The 24,335-nt window shown below is 33.2% G+C and overlaps 1 protein-coding gene across 6 annotated transcripts in view; it reads left to right on the forward strand.

Moving 5' to 3' along the window:
• Positions 1 to 24,335, forward strand: part of ATF2 (activating transcription factor 2) — an 84,486-nt gene that overhangs the window by 37,880 nt on the left and 22,271 nt on the right. For 5 of the 6 annotated variants that reach the window (XR_010944383.1, XM_067741475.1, XM_067741474.1 and 2 more), the window contains 6 exons: positions 6,515 to 6,611; positions 9,686 to 9,804; positions 9,944 to 10,072; positions 13,217 to 13,395; positions 14,919 to 15,033; positions 17,313 to 17,399. Coding sequence is in view for 5 of the 6 variants with exons in the window: in XM_067741475.1 (XP_067597576.1) it covers positions 6,515 to 6,611; positions 9,686 to 9,804; positions 9,944 to 10,072; positions 13,217 to 13,395; positions 14,919 to 15,033; positions 17,313 to 17,399 (726 nt within the window). In the remaining variant the exon portion in view is untranslated. The remainder of the gene's footprint in view (positions 1 to 6,514; positions 6,612 to 9,685; positions 9,805 to 9,943; positions 10,073 to 13,216; positions 13,396 to 14,918; positions 15,034 to 17,312; positions 17,400 to 24,335) is intronic. The other variant, XM_067741477.1, reaches the window with a different exon arrangement.

Consider the following 24,335-nt stretch of genomic DNA (forward strand, 5'->3'; position numbering starts at 1 on the left):
AGGTGTGGAAGGTTTGAATAGAGAAAAGGAAGCATATCAAAACTTAGACATACAAACATTTCTTCGATATGGTCACCATAAAAAACTACATTTCTTTTCATTCCATTACACAAAAGAAATCACCTTTAGAAGCTATGGCACATTGTTTTAAAGAGACTTGTATTACTTAGGATGCTGGCTGAAACAAAGACTCAACCTTAATAGATTGAGCAGTTTGTTCTTTATGTAATAACTGGGAAGTAGGAGTCCCAGGGCTGGCTGATTCTATAACCCTCAACATGCTACTTCCATTTTTAGCTCCATGATGGCTGTTCCAGCTCCTCACTCAAGTCCATATTCCAGCAATAAGGGAGAAGGGGAAGCAAAACACAGCATGTATACACCCATCATTTTAGGAGCATTAACTGGAAGTAATGCATATAATTTTCACTCATTCTTTTGGTCCCAGCCCAATCATATGTCCACCTAACTGCAAAGAAAGCTAGAAAATGTGGTCTTTGTCCTGGGCAGCCAAGTGCTCACCTAAAATTCAGAAGTTCTTTTATTGAAAGAAAAAGGGTAATACATATTGAGGGACAGCTGGCGGTCCTTGTCATAGTTTTCAGAGATGATTTTGAATTTGGTAACCTAACAAAAAGTCATTTGGAGTCTGAGTCTGGTTAAGCTGGGTAATACTGAAATTAGCAAAGTCTTGAGTTTAGTTAATAGTAATATATCAATGTTGGTTTCTTAGTTTTGATAAACGTACCACAGTAATGTAAGATGAGAACATTGGGGAAACAAACTGAGTAATGAGTGTGTGAGAACTCTCTGTACTATTATTACAACTTTTCTGTAAACTTAAAGGTTTTCCAAAATAAAAAGTTTATTCAAAACAATAACAACAAAAAGCTCTACCTGAGAAACACAAAAAAGTTGCTTATGAACCACAGAATAGAGCTTTCAGATATTTATCAAGTGTATATATACCATGTCTATTTATTTGTGCTCCAGCTTGTTTCAAAAAGGATTTGAGGAATTAAAGTTTCATATAATAGTTGTCATAGTAATAAAAACAGTTATAACAGCAGTAACATTTTTTAACTTAGCCAGTCACTGTGCTAAGAAGCTTATGTGGGATATGTCACTTAATCCTGCAAAAGCCCTATAAAATAGGTGCTACTGGCCTCATTTTATAAGTGAGCAGTTGAACTTAAATATACTACTGAATGTCTCTCAGTCACAGAGCCTGAAAATATTGAAGATAAGTTTGAACCCAAGCCTGCTCTTGTGTTAACATTTATAGCGAAACATCCCTAAATAGAATGTTCAGGCTTCAAGGTATATTTGAATACAGGTCTTTGTATATGTTTTTTTTTCAATTAACATTAAAGGTTTTTATTTTCTCATAATTACAAAAGCATCACTGAAAATGTTGACAAAAGGAAAAAATAAAATCCAGAGAGGACTTCTGTTAACATTTGGTGTATTTCCTGTATCCTTCCCCCCTTTTATTTATTCAAACAAAATTGGGATCATACTGCACATATAGTTTTGTATTCTATTTGTATGCAGATGACACTATATGTATTATGGGCATTTTGTGTGTTAATTGAAAACATGGGTTTGAGTTCCTGTGTAGTATTCTGTTGCCAGAATGTGTCCCATAATCTATTTACCCATTCCTCTTTTATGACCTAAAAATTAATTATTATGGCCTTAAAAAATCACAACATTGTGATGAGTATTCTTCTGTATTACCCTTTATATGCATCTCTAATTAATTCCTCAAAATACATTTTTAGAAATCAAATTATTGGGTGAAAATGTATACACATTTTTAAGGTTCTTCATACATTTTGCATATTGTTTTTAAAAGCTAAAACAATTTATTTTCACTAGTAATTTATCTAAGCACCGTTCTCATCATGAACACTCCAATCCTAGGTATTATTAACTATTTTTTGGCTTATATTTGTTCCCTAAGATACTTAAAATAGTCTAATCTCTATGTTATAATAATACCTTGTAACTGTTACTGGCCAAAATGATAATCCGGCTAAGGTCAGCATCATCCATTTGTTAAATCTTGCTTAGAACAGAAATGGTATAATCTCTCTCTAGATTCAAATAGTATTTCCTAGGAAATCAGAAGTTCTAATAAGAATTGATTTTAGAAACACCAATTTATTGGTGGTATTACAAATTATTTTTGTCACTAGTAGGTGATAACATTATTCCAAATTTGAATTTCACCTTTAAAAAACTTAATGGACTTAAATTTTCAAATAGGTTTTTAAAATTTTTAATACATTTTGTTGATAATGTCATTTCAGAGATAGAGACTTATAGAATTCAATGCAGAGGATTTTAACTTTTGACTCTTTATATTACAATTTTTTTCATATGCTCGCTCAGTCACTATTAGGTATTTCACAAAGAGTCCTGTTCATTTCATTTGTTTTAACATGGTGTTCCATTGAATTCAGTAAAAGAGACAAAGTTGAGATAATTTAGTGAAAGATTCATTTAACATTGAAACTCATATTTTATTGATAGTATCTTTGCTTTTGGTGATACTCTTATTGAAAATTCTTTCTTTGGTAGAATGTTAATACATTATAAGCTGTTTTACAAAGGAGATAATCATTTTATTTAACCTAAAGTTTCAGTGAAGGTGTGAGAGTGGGAGTGTGTATGTGTGTGTGTTTAATTAGTAACTTCCTGATGTTGAATAAAATAATTCAGCTAGTTAAAGAAGTAGTAAAATGGGCTATTGGCCTGATGGCTTTATAACTTAGTGCCTATTTAATCTATTTTAAATAGGAATAATAATCTATATCATAGATATGAATGCATGTATTAAATGTAGAATGATTTCTTAGGAAGTTAATTCTGGTAAGAGTGTTCAAGCCTTGGAAACACAGATTTCTCAGATACCAGAGCTTAAATTAATTTATTATGGAAGCAACTATTTCACCTCCCTCCTACCTGTCAGGTTACCCATCCTTTTTAACCTTTTAAGAGAGATGGTTGGCCTATCCTACCTTTCTTGACTGCCTTTCCCATTGTTTATTCAGCTGTATGCTCAAAGTCTTCTTGTTTAACAAAACACTACACATCAATAACATTTTGCATTGGAGTTGTGCTCTCAATTTGCCTGGAAGAAAGAAATTGTATGAATTCAATGTGTTATCACTAGCAGTATCATTATAATTTTTCTACGAAGCTTATTTTTAGAATAAAATTCTTAATTTGTCTGGGAAAGCAGTTCAAAGAGATTCTGCAAAAATGTTAGCTTGTAATAGCTACTTTATGTGTTTGTTGAAGAAAGAATGCGTTTTACAACATATATGTTCCTGGTGACTGCCTTTTGACACTGTCTTTTTAAGTTTCTTGTTAGAGATAAATAAGTTTTCTCAGATGATAGCCAAGGTTAAACTCACCTGTATCAAGTGTCAATTTCAGTGTATTTTATCCGTGTATATAAATAATATCATTATATGATCAACAATTCCTTTATAAATAGCATTCAGGTAAATTTGATCTGTACATTCTCCATGAGACTTTGTAAATTCATATTCGCCGCATTTCTCCTCTTACTATTCATATGATCCTAAATGTTTTTTAGGATCCTTTTAGCTGTTTCTTTTCACTTAGAATCAATCTCGGTGCCGTTTTCACATGTTTTGTATAAAGCATAATGTTATTTATTCTATATGTAGTTGCTGTTTGATTTGGATATTTGTGTTCAAACCAGAATCTAAGCAGAGGATACTGTTAGGATAAAAAATTCTTAGCACATAACTATCTGTTAATTATGCTGACTGCTGTTTTAAAATCTAAGACCTCTACCAAAACGCATTCATTTGCAAATGTTTAATGATTGCCCTCAATGGAGAAAGCCACGTTGTTAGGTTCTTTGGAACATAAAGTGAACCTTGCTTTAAGATACCTGTAAGACATTCAAGCAAAAAAAAAAAAAAAAAAAAAGATACTTGTAAGACATTCAGAACTGTAAAGTAAAAAGCAATGAAGTAACACAAGTAAACGCTATAGCTATGTTCATTCTCCAAGAGCTTTGTTATTCGGTCTATCAAAGGATGACTATTTCTTATTTCTCCAATTTGTTTTTTTTTTAATAAATTTGTTTTTTTATTTTTGGCTGTGTTGGGTCTTCATTGCTGCGTGTGGGCTTCTCCTGATGCAGAGCACGGCCTCTAGGCACTTGGGCTTCAGTAGTTGTGGCTCGCGGACTGAGTAGTTGTGGCTCGTGGGCTCTAGAGCGCAGGCTCAGTAGTTGTGACGCACGGGTTTAGTTGCTCCGCAGCATGTGGGAATCTTCCTGGACCAGGGCTCAAATCTGTGTCCCCTGCATTGGCAGGTGGATTCTTAACCACTGCGCCACCAGGGAAGCCCTTATTTCTCCAATTTGGAAAGGATTCTTACAATGATGAAGCAATAGGAAAATAGCACTTGAGTGGGGAGGAGCTGGATTATGATCCCATTGCCTATAGTTGGTACTAAATAAATGTTTGAAGAGTAAATGAATAAGTCAAGGGGTAGAGGTACTGTTTGCATCTGGACACTCACCCACAATGGGAATACAAGCAGGTTTTGAAGAGGGGTCATATAATAATAATTTTCCACTGGTGTACAGTAACTTAAAGACTTAATGGTAAGCATACTTACATGAGAGCACTATACAGCCAAATTAAATTAAAGGCTTAATTCATCTTAAGGAGCAGTCTGTGGTTTGGTGGGTTTTTTGTTTTTCCTTTAGACTGAGCTTGAAGATTCAATTCTTTAATTGTAAGGAGTTCTTTGTTTCAATTGGCATTTATTGACTACTTACTATATGCTAAATTTGGGAGAGCTCAAATAGTAGGAGCTTAGCCTACTTAAAAGGAAATACAAAAATATCAGTATCATATTGATAGGTGCTATAACCAGGCACTGTGCAGAGCAAGATGGGGTATATATGAGAGGGATTAACTTTTACAGTGGGCTTGTGGGCTGGCCTAAGTATGATATAGGTCATACTTTTAATATTTAGAATAAAAAACATAATGGAAAGAAATATTTCATTCTTTTACGTAGTTTTAAGGTTACCCTAAAGCTATTATCATTTGTTGCATGAAAGGATGTAGTGAGTTGGATAGTGGGGTGGTGAGACCAAAGAGAAAGAATCCATTTTTGGTGGTTCAGAGGAACCAAGTTCAAATATATATAATTTTAACTTCCCATTTGTAAGGATATAGACTAGAGAGTGAGTTTAGATCTCTTAATTTGGCATTTTATAATTATTGCTCTGAAATAACAAAAAGTAAGTGCTCTCTATTTTCAGTTATAAATGTTACTAAAGATAAGGAAGCATCTTCATAAAGATTGATGTCCAGACACAGTCAGGAGGTATTTAAACAATGCATTTATTATATTGTAATCATAAATGTCACCTTTGGCAGGCAGGATGTATCCACGCTAAGTGTAGTTTTAAAAATAAATTTGCTTCATTTTTTTATATAAGAATGCGATAATAAAATGAAAAATCACTTTATTCTAAGTTAAAATTTTAATTTAATTTTATTTTACTTTTAAAAAATTATTTATTTATTTACTTTTGGCTGCGTTGGGTCTTCCTTGCTGCGTGCAGGCTTTCTCTAGTTGTGGCCAGCAGGGGCTTCTCTTCATTGCGGTGCACGGGCTTCTCATTGCAGAGCATGAGCTCTAGGCGCATGGGCTTCAGTAGTTGCAGCGCGTGGGCTCAGTAGTTGCAGTGCGCGGGCTTCAGTAGTTGTGGCTCTTGGGCTCTAGAGCGCAGGCTCAGTAGTTGTGGCGCACGGGCTTAGGCTTAGTTGCTCTGCGGCATGTGGGATCTTCCCGGACCAGGGCTAGAACCCGTTTCCCCTGCATTGGCAGGCGGAATCTTAACCACTGTGCCACCAGGGAAGTCCTTAATTTTATTTTAAAGTAATTAATTGCTTTATTATTGTACTGGCCACTATTTCTTTGCTGGATTATAATCGAGGCATTCTTTTTTTTATGTGATAACATAAAGAACCTGATTCACCTCTTAATTTGTCCAGGAGCAATATTTTTATAAGAAAGTTTTCGTTTTAAAAGTGGTAAGTAACCTGAAATCTAAGTAAAATACAGTGCTTTCTTCAAAAGTCATTATACCATGGAGTATATATTTCTACTATGATATGGCAAAAATTAATAGTGGTCTATTTTTAGTGTCCAAATGAAATTTATATAAAGTTTCTTTGCCTCAGGTTTTGTTTTTAAATGCTCTAAAATGAGTTATGTGACCTAGTATTATATCAGAATTGCTTGTTCTTGGGTAATGTGTTTCTCTATGATTGTTTGAGATCTAGTATGTTTATCTATACTAACAGTAGGTTCTTTATAGTTAACAAACTGCTATTTCTTTTTTAATGGTGGTTTTACATGTTGTGGAAATGAATTTCCTTATCATTTAACTTATTTGATCAAATTGAAAATCTTAACTATATTTTAAAACTTTTTGCCACAGCGTTTTACCAACGAGGATCATTTGGCTGTCCATAAACATAAACATGAGATGACACTGAAATTTGGTCCAGCACGTAATGACAGTGTCATTGTGGCTGGTTAGTATATGCTTTTATTAATAGCTTATATACATATTTCACCCGGAATGTGCACAATTTTTGTGTATTCTCTGTAAATAATATAGTCTGGTGATATTCCAATGACTTCATTTACAATAAATGTTGGCAACATGTATTTTACCCATTACATTTTTATGTTTCCTTCTGACCATTCATTTCACTCTTTTTGTGTGGTTTTCAAATGTAGATTTTAATGTCATTTTTTGTGGAAGTTAATTAGAAACCTGGGAACATTCATACCATTTCCAAAATTTACATTTAACTGATAGTTGAACTAATGTGATGTTTAGTCAATGTTTCTTTTAGCTGTTTACACCTGCTTTACAATGCTATGTGAAGCTAGATGATGATCAAGCTCTTCCTGTTGGAGAAAGAGCAATTAGCAGACTTGTTCATTAGGATTTTGTTTGTTTCTTTTTGGACTAAACATCTGTGTTAGTAAAATACTCTCAATAAAGGGGGCTAAAATTCAGTCAGTGCTTTTATTTTTGTATGTTGCTCCTATGAACATGCAGTATCACCTAAGCAGATGATTATCTTACAGTATGCAAAAAGAGAAACCCAATTCATGCATTGGTTTATTGTCCTTCCATGCTATATCAGCTACCCCTTTTTTGGTATTTAAATATATATATGTACATATCTCTGTATATGTACACACACATAACATTTAATTTCATTGCATTTTGTATATTTTATAAGTAGTGTGGTAAGAAAACAGTTTTATATAAAATTTAATATACTTATATACATTTCAGTCCTTCTTGTGTCATAACCACAGATTCACATAAATATTCAAATTAACTTAATTTTTTTCTCTTGTAAAGCTTAGGTTATACTATTTGTAAGTCTAGAATTATATACCTGTATACTGAATATTATTAATACTTTTAAATTATTACCCAACATAGAGATCAAATTGTCACATGCAATGATTTGGAGAGATAATGAGGAAAAAAGACGGTTCTTGTCATTCGGTATCAAGATTTTTGCATTGAAAAAACTGGAGGTAAAAATGTTGATAATTTACCAAAAAACAATTTGTTTAGGAAAAATGTAGGGTAGCATTCAACATATCTTCATTTCTGTAAGTAGAAGGAAGTAGACAAGAGTGAGGTATGCATTTCTTTAAAACACTATACATCAGATACTAGGAGAGAGAACCAAAAACACAAACAAAATAACAACAGCCTGAAGTTTCACTCTCCTAGGCACGAAGGGCTTTGCTTCTCTAGAATTTCTTGCCTTAGAGCCATATCTCTCTCTGTAACATTTAACTCAAAAATATTTTGAGATTGGTTTCTAGAACTTACTTTCCTATCTGTTTACATTTAATGCAATAGAAAAGTAGAACACACTCAAACATAGCACTTGACCATTTTTTTACTAATATATATTGAGATGAGTAGTTTAGCATTACTGTATAAATATAGTGCATGATGTGTATGGTATATATTTGATGATCAATAGCCATAAGCCATGTGCATGTTTAAACAATTGTGCCTGTGTTGACTTTTCTCTTTTCAAGCCTGATCATTATAGTAATCACTGATAAAAGTGATTTTTCCATACATATTTTATTTTTAAGACTTCTCTCCCTTTAATACAAAATAGCCTTCTCTTGGGCTTAGATAGACAAACCCTTTGGGCATGAACAGAAGAGTCAAATTTATGTTCAGTTTACTAATTCAGTCATGATGGACCTAGGTTGATACAAGTATGCTGGGCCCTTACTATAATACCATTTTGGAGTCTTTTTTGGGGTAGAGGTTATATATGTTGCAGACTAACTATTAGGTAAAATGAAGACAAAATAAAAGTCCTTCAGTAATTTTGATAATACTAATAGTGTCTGAGGTAGGCCTACATTATATCTAATGTGTATGACAAGTAGGTCATTTTAGTGTTAAATATATTTATATGTAGTAAACATATTAATACTCTGGGAATATGTTGAGGTGAGGGTGAAGATAAAACAGTAAGTAATGCCCACTCTGGGGACCCAGTAGTTAACAGAAATATGTGAATTTTAATTTCACAGAAGGTTTTATGAGTATTTTATCTTAAACCAGGAGTCATCCTTATACTTTTATTTAGTTAAAGCTTGATCCCTGATATAACCTATAAAATTGATGCCCTAAAATATATAAAATGTGAATAGAATTTGAATGTGCTACGAACTCTAATCAATCTGAGTAAATAGCCTTGAAAATAATAAGACTAAACAGGCAAAATTCATAAATTTGCTCTTTCAATTCAACGTGGACCTTAAGTGGCACTTGTTCTGTAACTAATACATGCTCACATGTACATTCAGTACATGTTTTAATGCACCTAGTGTGAGTACATATTCAAATGTAGTTAAAATGTTTCAAGTTTCCAGAAAGCAGAGTTTGACTAATTCTCTCCTGCCTAGGAATTAAGCTAGAACGTTAGACATATAACTCTTACATAGCCCCTCATACCAAGCTTGAAAAATGCTTTAAAATAGAAAATTAGCTTTAAAAAGGAGGGTTTTGTTTTAGTTTTCGTTTGCGGGGGGCTCTTGTTTTAACCTTCTTTTTCTTCTAGTATTTTGATCTACCTACTAAAGACTGTTTTATCTTAAGCTTGCTTTCATAATAGATTATGAACACTAGTGGAAGGGCAAAGTTAAAGCAAATATACATGCTGTTGTCCTAGTTTTCCCCAAATTGCATGTATTTTATGCATTTGTAAGTTTTAATAGTGTAAATTTTTTTTAAATTTTGTGTTAGATAACGACAGTAGTTGATCTCTGAGTAGCGGGTGTTTATGTCACTCAGAGAGAACGTGTGGACTAAGGAACAAGAAGTACTTCTTTTCATACTTTTATGGTTCATAAAGTTGGAGGAAATACCTTAAACTGCAACAAAGACTTAACCAGATTTTGTTTGCTTTAAAGGAAGAGGTCTTTCCAAAGAGAATTAACAGCTGACTGAACCAGTCCTGCTAATTTGTTAATTTACTAGCTATATTTTAGGGTCCTGTATGATATTTAAATATATGTGTTTACTTCTTGACATTTATTTCAGATCAGACCCCAACACCAACAAGGTTCTTGAAAAACTGTGAAGAAGTGGGTTTGTTTAATGAGTTGGCAAGTCCATTTGAGAATGAATTCAAGAAAGCCTCAGAAGACGACATTAAAAAAGTATGTTGTTAACTATGAAATTAAAACAGTGCTTCTGACAGAACAGTAATCATAGTTTTCACTCCCTGCTCTCTTATTTTAGATATACTGATTGGCTATTTTTAAACTCCTAACATTTTCTTTAACGTTTGTGTTTTAGATGCCTCTAGATTTATCTCCTCTTGCAACACCCATCGTAAGAAGCAAAATTGAGGAGCCCTCTGTTGTAGAAACAACTCACCAGGATAGTCCTTTACCTCACCCAGAGTCTACTACCAGTGATGAGAAGGTTAGAAATTTGTATTTATGGTAGAAACACAAACTAAGTGGAAAAAAAATCAGCTAAGTCTAATATTTGATCTACATAAAATGTTAATGTAATAAATTATACATAAATCAGTGTCAGGTTGTAATAGTCTTATTATATGTGAAAGCCTGTGAATACTCAGAAATTTCAGGGAAAGAAGACTGTACCTTTATAGATAATTCGTTTTTTGTTACACACAGAAAAATTATTGGGGAGAATAGAAGAGCCATGGCAGAGGAGCTAGAAGTAAGGCAGAAAAAGTAACTATTTACCTAGGAATAAATGCTTTGACCTTAGGTGTTTTGTGTTTTTTTCATTTCCTTGTTATAAAGGTACATTCTCATTATAAAAAGTTTAAGAATATAGAAAAATACAAGAAAGAAAAAAAAAACTACCTTTTAGCCCATAATTGACTGATAAGAATTACTAGTATTTTGAAACGTTTTTCCTAGATATATGCATGCATTTATACATAAAAATATACATATATAAGTGAATAGTTATAGGATACAAAGAGGAATCTTGGTTTTTTTTTTTTTTTTTTGGCTGCTTTGGGTCTTCCTTGCTGTGTGCGGGCTTTCTCTAGTTGTGGTGAGCGGAGGCTACTCTTCATTGCAGTGCACAGGCTTCTCATTGCACAGGCTCTAGGCGCGCATGCTTCAGTAGTTACAGTGCGTGGGCTCAGTAGTTGTGGTGCGCGGGCTTCAATAGTTGTGGCTGTCAGACTCTAGAGCGCAGGCTCAGTAGTTGTGCACGGGCTTAGATGCTCCGCAGCATGAGGGATCTTCCCGGATCAGGGATTGAACCTGTGTCCCCTGCATTGGCAGGTGGATTCCTAACCACTGTGCCACCAGGGAAGTCCCAGTTTACTTTTTTATATCATGCTTTAGATATTCAGCATTAATGTACATTTTCCCATGGCATTAGAAAATTTTCCAAAGTCATAATTTTTAATGTTTGCACTTTATTTTATCATTACCTTAATGTATTTACTTATCTTGTTCTTGTTGGACATAAAGGTTGTTTCCACATTATCACAATTATAAGAAACGCTGTTAAATCTTTGATATAAATATCTTTTTCCTAGAAAGTATTTCAGTCCCTTCACACTCAGCAGTTTTTTCCTGTTGATTGCTGCTTTAGCCTCTTTTAGGGGTATTTCTTCTTCCTGCATTCCTCAGTCATTAGTTCCCCCTGGGCATGGCATAGTCATTCCAAGTTGTAAAAAGCAAGTTCTGGGCCCCCTTCTCTTTTCTTTCTCAATTTTTTTCTTAAGTGCTCTCATCCAGACTCATAACTTTAAAAACCATCTTCGTGGTTTTCAAATTTATATCAACCCGGATATTTCCCAGATTTCCATATTCATATCCAGCTCCATCTTGACATTTCCTTTTCTGTGTCTAATGGACATCTTAAACATAGTATGTCTAAATTAGAGCCCTTGATTTTTTTCCCCACAGTTTTCCCTGTCTCGGTAAAACAGGGAAAACTTCTTTCCATCCATCTAGTTGCTCAGGCCAAGAATAAAGAATACTTAATTCCCTCTTTTCCTTCACACTGAAACCAGTAACAAATCTTACTAGACCTACTTCCTGAATATATCCTTAATTTATCTCTTTTATCTTCATTGTCACCACTTTAGTCCAATCCATCATCATCTTTTACTTGGATTGTTAACGATTACCTTCTAATAATTGTTAACAATTATTATTTGTTAAAATACAAATAATATTAATATAATAATTTTAATATAATTAATATATTAATAATGTTAATATAATTTTTAACAATTACCTGGACTTTCTACTTCCATCTCCAACCTATTTTCCATAGGCTATTTTATTTTTAATACATTATGTCACTTCCCTGCTTAAAATCCTTCAATGGTTTGCCATTGCATTTAAGGTAACACACTCCTTCTATAAGTCCTCATTGATCTGGACTTACCTACCCATCCAGCCTCACCTCATGCCATTCTCTGGGATGTTCATCAGGTATTCTAAGCTTTTTCCTACCTCAAAGACATTGCTCTTGGTATTGCTTCCTTTTCCCTAGAATGCTCTCCTCCTTATCTTTTCAGTACCTGTTCAAATGCTGTTTTGCAAAGAAGCTCACCTTACCTCACTATGCTATCAAAGGAGCCAACTCCAACCTTCCCTCAGTTGATCTTTCATGATTTCTTATGTTTTGCTGTTAGTCTGTAACACATTACAGTCTGAAATTTTCTTGTTTGTTTTACTTGTTTATTGTCTCTCTTCCCACTAGGCCTTGAGGGTGTGTTGTAAATTCTCAAACTTGTCAAATAAATGAAGTCCCAGTACTACTAGTTTGTCTTTCTTCCTGTATAGCTTAATAAGATTTTGATAATAAATGGCAGTATAAAGGCCAATTCAAAGAACATAGTAGACCCAATTTTTACAGTAACTAGTTACAGAGTCCTGGATAATCTCTGTTTTCTAATCTGTAAAACTGGGGAAAAGACCATCTATGAGGTTCTGTGTTTTCCTTTACTTTGGAAAGATGTTACTCCAATAGTTATTTATTTTTACATTCAAGGTATCAATATTACTCGGCCTTTTGATACTGAGAAATTATTGATAATGTAGAGATAGTTATCTGAAATTAGCAAATATTTGTATTAAAAAATTTTTAACATTTTTGGGCCCTTACTATAGTACCATTTTATAAGTATTCTATTATTGAATTTGTATCAACTATAAAACAGTCTCCTGGACCTATTTCTTCTTTATACAGTATAATGATGGAGTAGGACTAGGCAATCCCTTCTGGATTTTAAGTTCTATGCTTCCATGAGAATGGAGTTGTATTTCTGTTTTTTAACTTAAATTCTCATGGAGTTATATAGCCAAGTTGCCCAGCCTAACTTATTTCTAGATTGATGGTAAAATAAATTGTACTGAAAAAACCACTCAAGATGTTTTTAAATTAAAATATGAACATTGCATCTGAAACTTTACAGTGGCTTCTACAATTTTCTTTTAATTAACTTTAAATATTAATATACTTTGGGGTATATTAAGTATTATGTTTGTTTTTAAAAATGTGTTATATTCTGTTGACTTGCATTTTTAAATTACATTCTTTCTCTATCTCATTATTAAATAGGAAGTACCATTGACACAAACTGCACAGCCCACATCAGCTATCGTTCGTCCAGCATCATTACAGGTTCCCAATGTGCTGCTTACAAGTTCTGACTCAAGTGTAATTATTCAGCAGGCAGTACCTTCACCAACCTCAAGTACTGTAATCACACAGGCACCGTCCTCCAACAGGCCAATCGTGTAAGTGATTTGGGCCAATCATTGAATTATATGAATTGTTAAGTTTTTCTTGTTATGATTTGTCCTAAGATATTTAATTATTCTAATTGTGGCCTTTGTGTGTGTGTGTGTGTTAATAGTATTTTGCATGCTTTGATTTTCGGAAAAAATGCTTGGGTAGTCTTTTTAATAAATATAAATAGTATCTAATAAATTAGAAAATAAATATCTAAAACTTAATTTGAAAAACAAATCAACATAGAATGTGATTTTAAGATGGTCTCTTATTTTCATGCTATTTCACACAAAACACATAAGATTATTTTTATCACCAGGTAACATTTCTTTCATTTCTTACAGGTAGTTGATAAGAATTTTTCTCAACTAACATGTTGGAGATTGTCCTAAGTAAATTCATAACTTTTTCCATTTTTTTCCTCTTTTTCTCTACACTGCTTACGTACATTGTGCATTTAAGATGCAATTAAAAACAATTAAATTTTACGATGTGCTTTGCAGTGATTGGAAGATTTTTGTTTTGTTTTTAATTACTTGAGTGGTGTATATATACCATGAATAATTTTCTGTGGGTATTTTATTCATGTTATGAGAAAGATGGTATCAAGTTTCCATCTGCCACATAGGCATTTTCTTGGGCTGGAGCTGCAGTTCTTTTTTCTTTTTTTTCCAGTTTTATTGAGATATACAGTGGACCCTTGAACAATACCAGTTTGAACTGCGTGAGTCCAGTTACACACAGATATTTTTCAACAAGTACATACTACCACACTACACAATCCACAGTTGGTTGAATCTGCAGATACAGAGGCTGACCATAAGCTACACTGGGATTTTCGACTCTGCATAGTGTCAGTGCATCTAACCCTCTTGTTCAAGGGTTAACTGCAATTGACATACAGCACTGTATATATTTAAGGTGTATAGCATAATGATCTGACTTACATCATGAAATGATTACCACAGTAAGTTTAGTGAACATCCATCATCTTGTACAGATATAAAATAAGAGAAAAAAATATTTTTTCCTTGTGATGAGAACTCTTAGGATCTACTCTGGTAACAGCTTTCATATGTAACATACAACAGTGTTAACTATATTAATCATGTTGTACATTACATCCCTAGTACTTATTTATCTTATAACTGTAAGTTTGTACCTTTTGACCACCTTTGTTACTGTACAAAGATATAACATTATTAATGACTGTATTCCTCACACTGAATTTCATCCCTGTGACTCCTTTATTTTGTAACTGGAAGTTTGTACCTCTTAATTTCTCTCATCTCTCCAACACCCTTCCCTCTGGAAACCACCTGTCTGTTCTCCGTTTCTGTTTTGTTATGTTTGTTCATCTGTTTTGTTTTTTAGATTCCACATATAAGTGAAATCATACAGTGTTTACCTTTCTCTGGAAAATTTACTTTTAAATGATATAATAATAGGAGTAAAAATACTCTTGTATTTTTAGAGATTATTGATAGGGATTTCTTTTCTCTAATTGCCCTTCTTTTGTTTTCCTTAGTCCTGTACCAGGCCCATTTCCTCTTCTGTTACATCTTCCTAATGGACAAACCATGCCTGTTGCTATTCCTGCATCAATTACAAGTTCGAATGTGCATGTTCCAGCTGCAGTCCCAGTAAGTTTGAAATTTAGACTATTAAAATTTTTTCTTTATAGTAAAACCGATCTTTGTAATCAGAAAATACAGCCCAAGGGGGGGCTGCTTGATTAGTTTATGAAACTGAATTCAACAAAATACTTAGTGGTGAGCAGTATTTACTCACTGATATTTATTGTGATAGCATTTACCTTTCAAGGCAAACACAATTGGATAGAAAACATTTTTCCATCCTAAAAATCTTGTTTTCCTTTTATTTTTAGTATTAAGAACTTTATTCCATATTCAACCCATTTCAATTTGCTAGATTTGTAGAATTCAAATATTAACATAGATTTCTATTCTTTAAGAAGACATTTATACTGGAACACTTATCAGGTAACTCCATGTTATTTTGATTACTATAGAAATTGTTTATAAAAGCACTCTGTGAAATATTATGGTCAGGTTGGGTTTACAAAATTCCTTTGCTGTCCCAAGCGTGTGAAAATCTAAATGGTCTAGTAGAATGGGCAATAGATAGTCCCCACTTTCCTAAAGAGAAGATGCATAAGAAAAGTTTTTTGAGGGCATGTTAAATATATAAATTTTGAAAGACATAGACAGTAGTTAAATATCTACTTACAATATTTAATAACATAGTGAATATTTAGAAGCACATTCTTTGGAATAATATGTTAGAAATAATCCTTTTTTCCTGTTCTCACATTTCGTAAGTTTATTCAGACTCTTCAAATGTGTCTTCAACATTCAAGTTTTCATCATTAGAACCACTTTTTAAGAAATCTCACACAATTTTCCAAAACACATTGTTTTCATCCTCACCCAAGTAGTTTCAGTATAACACTTTTGTGTTAATCTATTAACACAATCTATTAACACAATCTATTAACACTTGTGTTTAATCTATTATTGTAATCCTGGGAATCTTACACCAAGTCCTAATATTCATTCATGTAATAAAAAGACAGTTTCTTCTTTTACCTTGTAGATAGTTGTTTCTGATCAGTACAATATAATCACTTATTGTATAGCTTTTAAAAATTAGTTTTAAAAGCCTCTTTACAGTAACATCTAACACTTTGGTGAGATTATATCCTCAGAAATAATACTAAAATTAATGTTAAATATTTACTTTTTTTATTAACTAGTTCTTCCAAAGTGACCTTTCTAAGTATCCAAAATTAACATTGATTGAAATAATTTCAAGATAATATGTTGTCTTCAAACAGAACTTTGTTGTTCAGAATGAGATATTTTATAAGGACTCGAATATAAGGTGATTACTTCCTCTTTTCTCAGGATATTTTCAAGGGGGAAACATCCTTGTCCTGTATCTGGGATTGTATGGTTATCCCGTTAAATGTAACTGTGATGAGAGAAACTGAAATGAAAAAGAGGTATACTTTAGGTACATAATAATTAATCATTCAGTGTTGATATTAGGTTTTTTAAAAAAGGCAAAAACCAGAAAAATCTGTTACATATTATTATTAGAGGAATTATTAGAGGTAATCAGGTTCTTCTTTGTCATGCTTTATATTAATATATCAAAGAACTTTCATCGTATATTTTAGAAATTTTATATGTATATATTTTAGAAAAGCAAAGTTCATTGTTGAAATTACTTTCTATGCCTAGTTACACAAGTTTTAACATTCTTTCCTTTCACATTCAAAATGGAAGGGTGACAGATCTGTGAGAAATCCATCACTTTAAATATTATTTTCTATAAGAAGAAGTCATTTAAAAAAAGGAATTATGAAAATTGAAGATTAGGAAAGTGAGTGTCTCAGAACAACTGACAACTTTTTTTCTTTTTTTTTTTTTGCGGTACGCGGGCATCTCACTGTTGTGGCCTCTCCCGTTGCGGAGCACAGGCTCCGGACGTGCAGGCTCAGCGGCCATGGCTCACGGGCCCAGCCGCTCCACGGCATGTGGGATCTTCCCGGACCGGGGCGTGAACCCGTGTCCCCTGCATCGGCAGGCGGACTCTCAACCACTGCACCACCAGGGAAGCCCCAATTGACAACTTTTGAAGGATAAATCAGGATTAAGATCAATAAGGGTTCAGACAGAGATACAGTTTTCTAATTCTGAAGTCTCAAATAATTATACCAATTATATTTATATTAATATTAATATACATTTTCTATTAATGTATAATATATTGTCATGTAAATGTATTATATTGATTATAATATGTAAATTATTATAGCAGCCATTGTGCAAATAAAAGTACAAATCTCATTTTGAATATATTCTCTAGCAATTATTTTTCAATATCTTCTGCATAGCTTGTTCGACCAGTCACCATGGTGCCTAGTGTTCCGGGAATTCCAGGTCCTTCTTCTCCTCAACCAGTACAGTCAGAAGCAAAAATGGTAAGCAAGATTTTATTTGTTCTATACATTTCTTGAGCCTGTTTCGAATTAGTTTTTTCCATTAAAGCCCACTTCAAATGCACAATTTAGATCAAATTTTATAAAATCGTGGACTGTATTACATTACAGAAGAACCAGAAAATTTGGAAAAGGAAAGCTTTCATTAGCATAGTGACAAGCTACTGATACTTTAAAGCAAATGAATGGATTGGGAGTAAAGTTCTTGTTCTTGTCATTGGTTTGTCTGATTTTTGGTGTGGCTTTTTAGATAAATCCTCCCCCTGCTGGAGGCTAGAGATATTGCAGCTGAAACTAGAAGTAATCATCTGAAGGCAGTGCTGATATAATGAGTGGTTGTATACAGTCATACAAATGAGTAGAACAGAATTAACTAGAATTCTGAAATAGTATATGAGTTAGTAAACATTACACATAATATATAAACGAAAAGCATATTTTTGAGTTATGTTTCAGACACTAAGAAATTGGTGGTAAGGGATGAACTATAGAGTAGGAATCAAGAGACGTATTTTCATTTTAATCCTGATTCTGCTATTCAGTACCCCTAATCAACCCACTTTAACTTTTCTGAGACTCATTTTCCTCATCTGTGAAATAAAGGGGTTAAACTTTGATTTCTGGGGTCTCTCTTAGCCCCAAATCCTACTAACTTGCTAATTTTCTTGGTAGAAGATCTGAAGCTGCTGCTGTGGGATGGGGAGTGTGGGGGGTTGGTTTTATTCAAATAAGTGTAATTCTCCCTTCTATAGTCTAACACACTTTAAAGCTAATTCTTCTTAACTACAACCAATGAATCGATAGATAGTTTTTAGACACCTATTATTTGTTTCAGTTCTATGCTAGGCACTATACTAATAATATAAATCTGTACACATGAAAGCCATTATGTATCAATATTATCGCAAGGCTTTAAATTTTTTACTGCTATTCTCCATTAATGCAAATAATCAATCTGAAATTGGCATGGGATAACTTTTTTTTTTTAACAGCAAAACTTATATACCATCTGAATGAATAATAGTTGGTTGAAGAGTATTAAAATTAGCTGGTTATTGATTGTGGTGAGGGAACTTGAAAACCCAGGAGGGGAATTTTTCACATAACAGCATGTTTAGGTCAAAGGCATGGAAATAATAACTAAGATGAATCTTTTCCACTTAATAGCAGAAGAGCTTCACTGGGAATGTGTTTTACACTTCCTACTTTAAACATAACTGTTACAATGAAAAGTTCAATTAGTGAAACTGAGTAGAGTAGAAATAGAAGTTAAAGAGATCCTGTTGTTGTACACTGTATCTAAAAATATTTTTACATATTCAGTGGACTTTTTTTTCCCACAAATTAATTCCAATGGAAAAAATCAGATTTAAAGAAATACTTTTGGCTATAAGAGATTAGGCCATATTTGTAGAAACTAGTAAACTTCCCTGAATAACTTTTTCTTTTAATCACTAAGAAATTTAATAAGAATAAAAGTGTTTTGTATGCTTGTATATTAAAAAAAATACCAAAGCTATATTTCATAAATTTATGTATGAAAAAGTTATTGGTTGAAAGCCCCAAAATAGCATGGGGAGTCACAGATTGCCCCACTTAAATTTAACAGTCCAATTAAATTTCTTATTAGAATATTGTTAACATATAAAATAGCCATATTTAGGTGATTGCCTATTTTAATTGGGATAGTAAATAAGATTGTCCTGTTTTTAATTTAAAAAGACTCAGAAATTAGTCCATTTCCTTTTTTTTTTTAAGCTTTTTGTTATGGAAGAATTCAAACACATACAAAATAAATAGGTTTCTATAATGAACCCCCATGTACCCATCATCCAGCTTCAATTATTAGCGATATAACTGCCATTCTTGTTTTATCTGTACCTCAGACCACTCCCTACCCTCACTCAATTTTTTTTTTTTTTTTTTTGGCGGTACGCGGGCCTCTCACTGTTGTGGCCTCTCCCGTTGCGGAGCGCAGGCTCCAGACGCGCAGGCTCAGCGGCCATGGCTCACGGGCCTAGTCGCTCCGCTGCATGTGGGATCTTCCCAGACCGGGGCACGAACCCGTGTCCCCTGCATCGGCAGGCGGACTCTCAACCACTGCGCCACCAGGGAAGCCCATAAGGCTTTCTTAATGTAAAATTTACATAGATTGAAATGGACCGATTTTATCTGTACAGTTTAAGTGCATTCATGTAACTCACACCCTTATTATGGTATAGAACATTAACATCTACCCATCAAGTTTCTTTATTTCCCTTCCCAATCAGTCCACCTCCCCCAACTGTTCTTGTATTTGTCACCAGCAATGTAAATGGAATCAGTATATACTCTTGTGTTCAGCTAAGCATATGTCTATGTGATTTATCCATGTTGTTGCGTGTATCAAAGTTTGTTTCTTTTTATTGCTGAGTAGTTTTCCATTGTGTGAGTATACCACAATTTCTTTATCCATTCTCCTATTGGTGGACACTTGAATGGTTTTTAGTATTTAGCTGTTGTGAATAAAGCTCATATGCACATTCTTGTATAACTCCCTTTGTAGATGTATATTTTCATTAAGTTTATCTACCTAAGAGTGGAATTGCTGAGTCAGAGAGTAGGTATACATATAACTTTATAATAAATTGCCAGACCTTTTGCCAAAGGTTTACATTCCTACCAGCAGTGTATGGGAATTCCAGTTGTTCCCACATTTTTGCGGACATTTGGTTTTATCTATTGTTTTCATTGTAGACATTCTAGGAGATTGTGGCAGCATCTCTTGGTTTCAATTTACATTTCCAATCAGCCAGACATTATTTGTGATATTTTTTGCTCATTCTTTAAATTTGGTTACTTGTCTTTTACTATTGTGTTATAGGAATTCTTTATATATATTCTAGATACAAATTTGTATATAGATATGTATATATATATATCATGAATATTTTCTCAGTCTGTAGCTTGCCTTTATTTTTCTTAATGGTATACTGTATTACCGTTGATTGCTACTTTTATCTTTAATATTTTCTTTGTCTACTTAATTGGGTTTAATTTGCTTATCTTTTTTTAGCTTCTTAAAGTAGAAGCTTAGATTATTGATTTAAATCTTTTTACCTTTCTCATATAGGCATTTAACGCTATAACTGTGCACAAATTTTGATATGCCGTACTTTTATTATTTATTTTCTAATTTCCCTTGTGATTTCTTCCTTGAACTGTGGGTTATTTAAAAGTGTAGTATATAATTTCCAAATATTTCAGGGCTTTTTATCTGTTTCATATTGATTTCTATATTAATTAAATTACATTGTGGTTTGGTAATGTACCACCTTTAGTATATTTGATTGTCCAGTGAATCAGTTTGATTGAAGAATTTTCAGTGCTTGAATTTCATTATCATCATTATCAAGTATACTTATATATTGGTATAAGTACAAAACAAATCTACCAACCTTTGGGAATAACCCGGAAATAGTTTGGGTTTTGTAGTTTAATTCATGTTCATTTATTTTGCATCAGCCTCATTTAACAGTTATTTCTAATGATTGCTGTTTATTTAACAAACATTTCTTGGGTACTAAGAAATTCATAAGACGTGATCTTAAGTTTTGAGATTTTTCTTGCAAATGTTTCCAATGATCATCAAGAGAGTAAAAAAAAAGTCTTATCTTTTTAATATGCCGTTATTGATTTTTTTTTCCCAACAGGTATGGCAGTTAGGATTATATTGTATCAATGAGGTGTCTGGCTCTTGTTTTCAGTTTTTTGATACCCTTGATGGTGACTTTTGTGCACAAAAACCATTATTGAGAGTCTCCTTTTTAAAAATAAAGTTACAAATTCAAAAACTTATTTCTTCCCTAAGTTCTCAAGGCCAATTTATAAATCGAGTTGTACAGCGATCACTTTTAAAGGGCTTAAAATAAAATTAAACATACTAAACTTCATTTTAAACTTAATATATCCTGTTTTCTCTATAGGTACCTCATTGTCTAACAAACTTCCCCAAGTACTTCAATAACTGAAATAATTAAATTATAGATATAATGAGGGTTTGGTTCTCTTCAATATTCCTGTATTATTAAGAGGCTTAGTAAGATTATCTTAGTTCTTCCAACTAAAATCACAGGACTAAATCAATCTCAAACATTTAAAACTAAAATCCAAGGGCAGTCTCTTACTCTATGTGGCAAGTTATTTTAGATACATTTGTAACATAAAATACAAAATAGTTACAGATTGTTTCTAAATTTAGATTAAAATGTCAGTGTCATTGATTACTTAATTAAACATCAAAGGGCTAAAAAAAAGATTTACTAAATAAGTAATTGTATAATTCTAACTGGAGAAAGTTGAGACTAGGTTCATATCCCATTGCACAGAGGTTTCTTAATGATCAGATAAACGATCATAGGACTTAATTCTTTCTCTATCAGTGATAGAATTCCAGTTCCATGCTCTCCAAATGAATGGTTCCCAGCTCACATCCCCTAGATTCACATTACACATTAAATAATTTTTCTGACTGTTTACCAGTCTGTAGCACCCCAGCAAAACTTATAATTTCTTCTTTCACTGCTTCAAGTGGATTTTGCTTTGTTGTTTTCAACTCTCTGAAAATATTTTAAATATCCTCCCTGCTTGATTCTGCATTTCTGTTAAGGATTTGTTTGACTTTTGTGGTCACAGTCTGTTAACGACATGCTAAATAGTGCAGCAATGGTGATTGTGCTAAAATGTGGTTAAAAAATAATGTTTGAGAAATGGCAGCATTGGAACACATAAGAATGAGTAGCGCACTACAGCTGAAGAGAAACTTATTTGTATCCTAAGATAGCCAAGGATGCTTTTGTGGTGCCCTGATTTTCAGATGCCCAGTGCTCACAGGAAGATTTATATGCATTGTGTTTGTGTCTACTATAAATATTTAAATAAGATCCTTCTTTTTTGCTAAAGAAATTTCTTCAGGACAAGTTGTGTTTGTTATGTTTTGTTTTTTAAAAACGTTAAGTCTTTGGAAAAGTAAGCACGTAGTTTTTAAAAATATATATATATGGTGGTCCACAAATACAAGATTACCTAGTATTTTTTAATACTCTAGGAAAATTCCTATTATCTACTATTTTCACAAAATTTCACTGGATCTCACCAGATTTAGGTTTAGGGGTTTTGTTGGTCATTAAGCACATTAAACCACAGATATTTGCTATCTGTGTTACTCTTCTAATAAAACAAATTTCCTATGTAATATTTGTAATCAAAAAGTAACTTCTGGGGCTTCCCTGGTGGCGCAGTAGTTGAGAGTCTGCCTGCCGGTGCAGGGGATACGAGTTCGTGCCCCAGTCCGGGAAGATCCCACATGCCGTGGAACGGCTGGGCCCGTGAGCCATGGCCTCTGAGCCTGTGCGTCCGGAGCCTGTGCTCTGCAGCGGGAGAGGCCACACGGTGAGAAGCCCGCGTACTGCAAAAAAAAAAAAAAAAAGTAACTTCTAAATAAGAAAATGTTAACCATCCAGGAGTTTTGTTTAAGAAGATTTAGTAAAGTATTTGAGTAGTATTCCCCAGAATCATTCCTTTAAGACTTGTGTGACAAACTGAGAGAGATCTTTGCACACAGTGGGTAGCCAGTAGGGTTTCTGCAGGGGGTTTCTACTGAGCGCTGACAGAGGGCATCTTGGCAAATGTTCAGAAACCTACATTAACTTAGTTGGGCCCTGCATGGAACCTCATGTTCAGCAGAATTCTTCTGACCTGCCTCTGCACGCCAAGCTAATCAGCAAACACCTAACGAGCCCACTCCAAAGAAACAGACTCTCTCCCAACGTACTTCATTTTCATATGTTCTCTGGGGGTGGGGAGACGAGATTTCACGAGGACTGATGATGCTGCAAAGACTACAATAATGATAATTAACTTGCTGAATTTAGAAGATTATGCTGTTAATTAGTTGCAAAATAAAGATAAGTAATAGAGCAGCAGATGGTAGGATAACACCCCAGAGAAGGAGGGTTATTACTCTGATGAGCTTTTGTGGCACATATGAAATATGGATCTGACTTTTTCATACATTGTTTCTAGAGAACATTGTGTTTTTTCTTTGAACTATGATAGAGTAGTTTCTTCCTACCAAGTTCTGACAGATGTGATAAAATTTGTTTTCAGGGGTACAACATATAACATAGAATTTGAATAACAAATTATTTTTAGCAGATTACCTCTTAAGATGAGTGTCAGCTTGGTCAGCACAACAGACTATTTACTCTTTAATTGACACAATCTCTAAGAAAAAAGTTTTCAACATAGTAGTTGAATTTTACAACACTAAAATTTTAACTCTAAACATTAAAGCACTAAGTCTGCTTAGAAATGTAGTAATAAAGATTTTAGTTTTCTTTCACTGTATACCTTTAGTTTAAAATTAAAATTATGCCTAGCTTTTATTGTACATGTTAGAGAATATAGACTTGTTAAATCTTACTTACTTTCTCTGAGTATTCAATCTTTATTTACTTAACTAGATTTCTCTATTGATAGAAATTTTTATCTTAGTAATGGACTGACCGATGTCTAATACTCTTCTTAATGATTATTAAAATATACTTAGAATACTTAATATTAGACAAAAGCTCTAGTTTGGAAAAACTTTTATTTAAAATATGTTTGTTCAGTGAAGTAAGAGTCAACAGACAGAATTTCTGGTCCTAGCTCTGTTTCTTTTATAACTACCTCTGTGCTTCTGGGAAGTAACTTCACTCTTTGGGCCTTAGTTTCTTTATCTGTAAGATGGTAATTGGACTAATTGATTAGCTCCAAATTTCTACTGTAAAATAAATATTATATTTATATGTTTTCATTAATTTGGGGGAGGACCAAATAGTTGCCCTTCTTTAAAATATCTCTAACATATATGTGGGTGGATTGTAGATATCCTTA

Source organism: Pseudorca crassidens, chromosome 6, assembly GCF_039906515.1.
Source record: "Pseudorca crassidens isolate mPseCra1 chromosome 6, mPseCra1.hap1, whole genome shotgun sequence".
In the NCBI taxonomy this organism is placed as follows: domain Eukaryota; kingdom Metazoa; phylum Chordata; class Mammalia; order Artiodactyla; family Delphinidae; genus Pseudorca; species Pseudorca crassidens.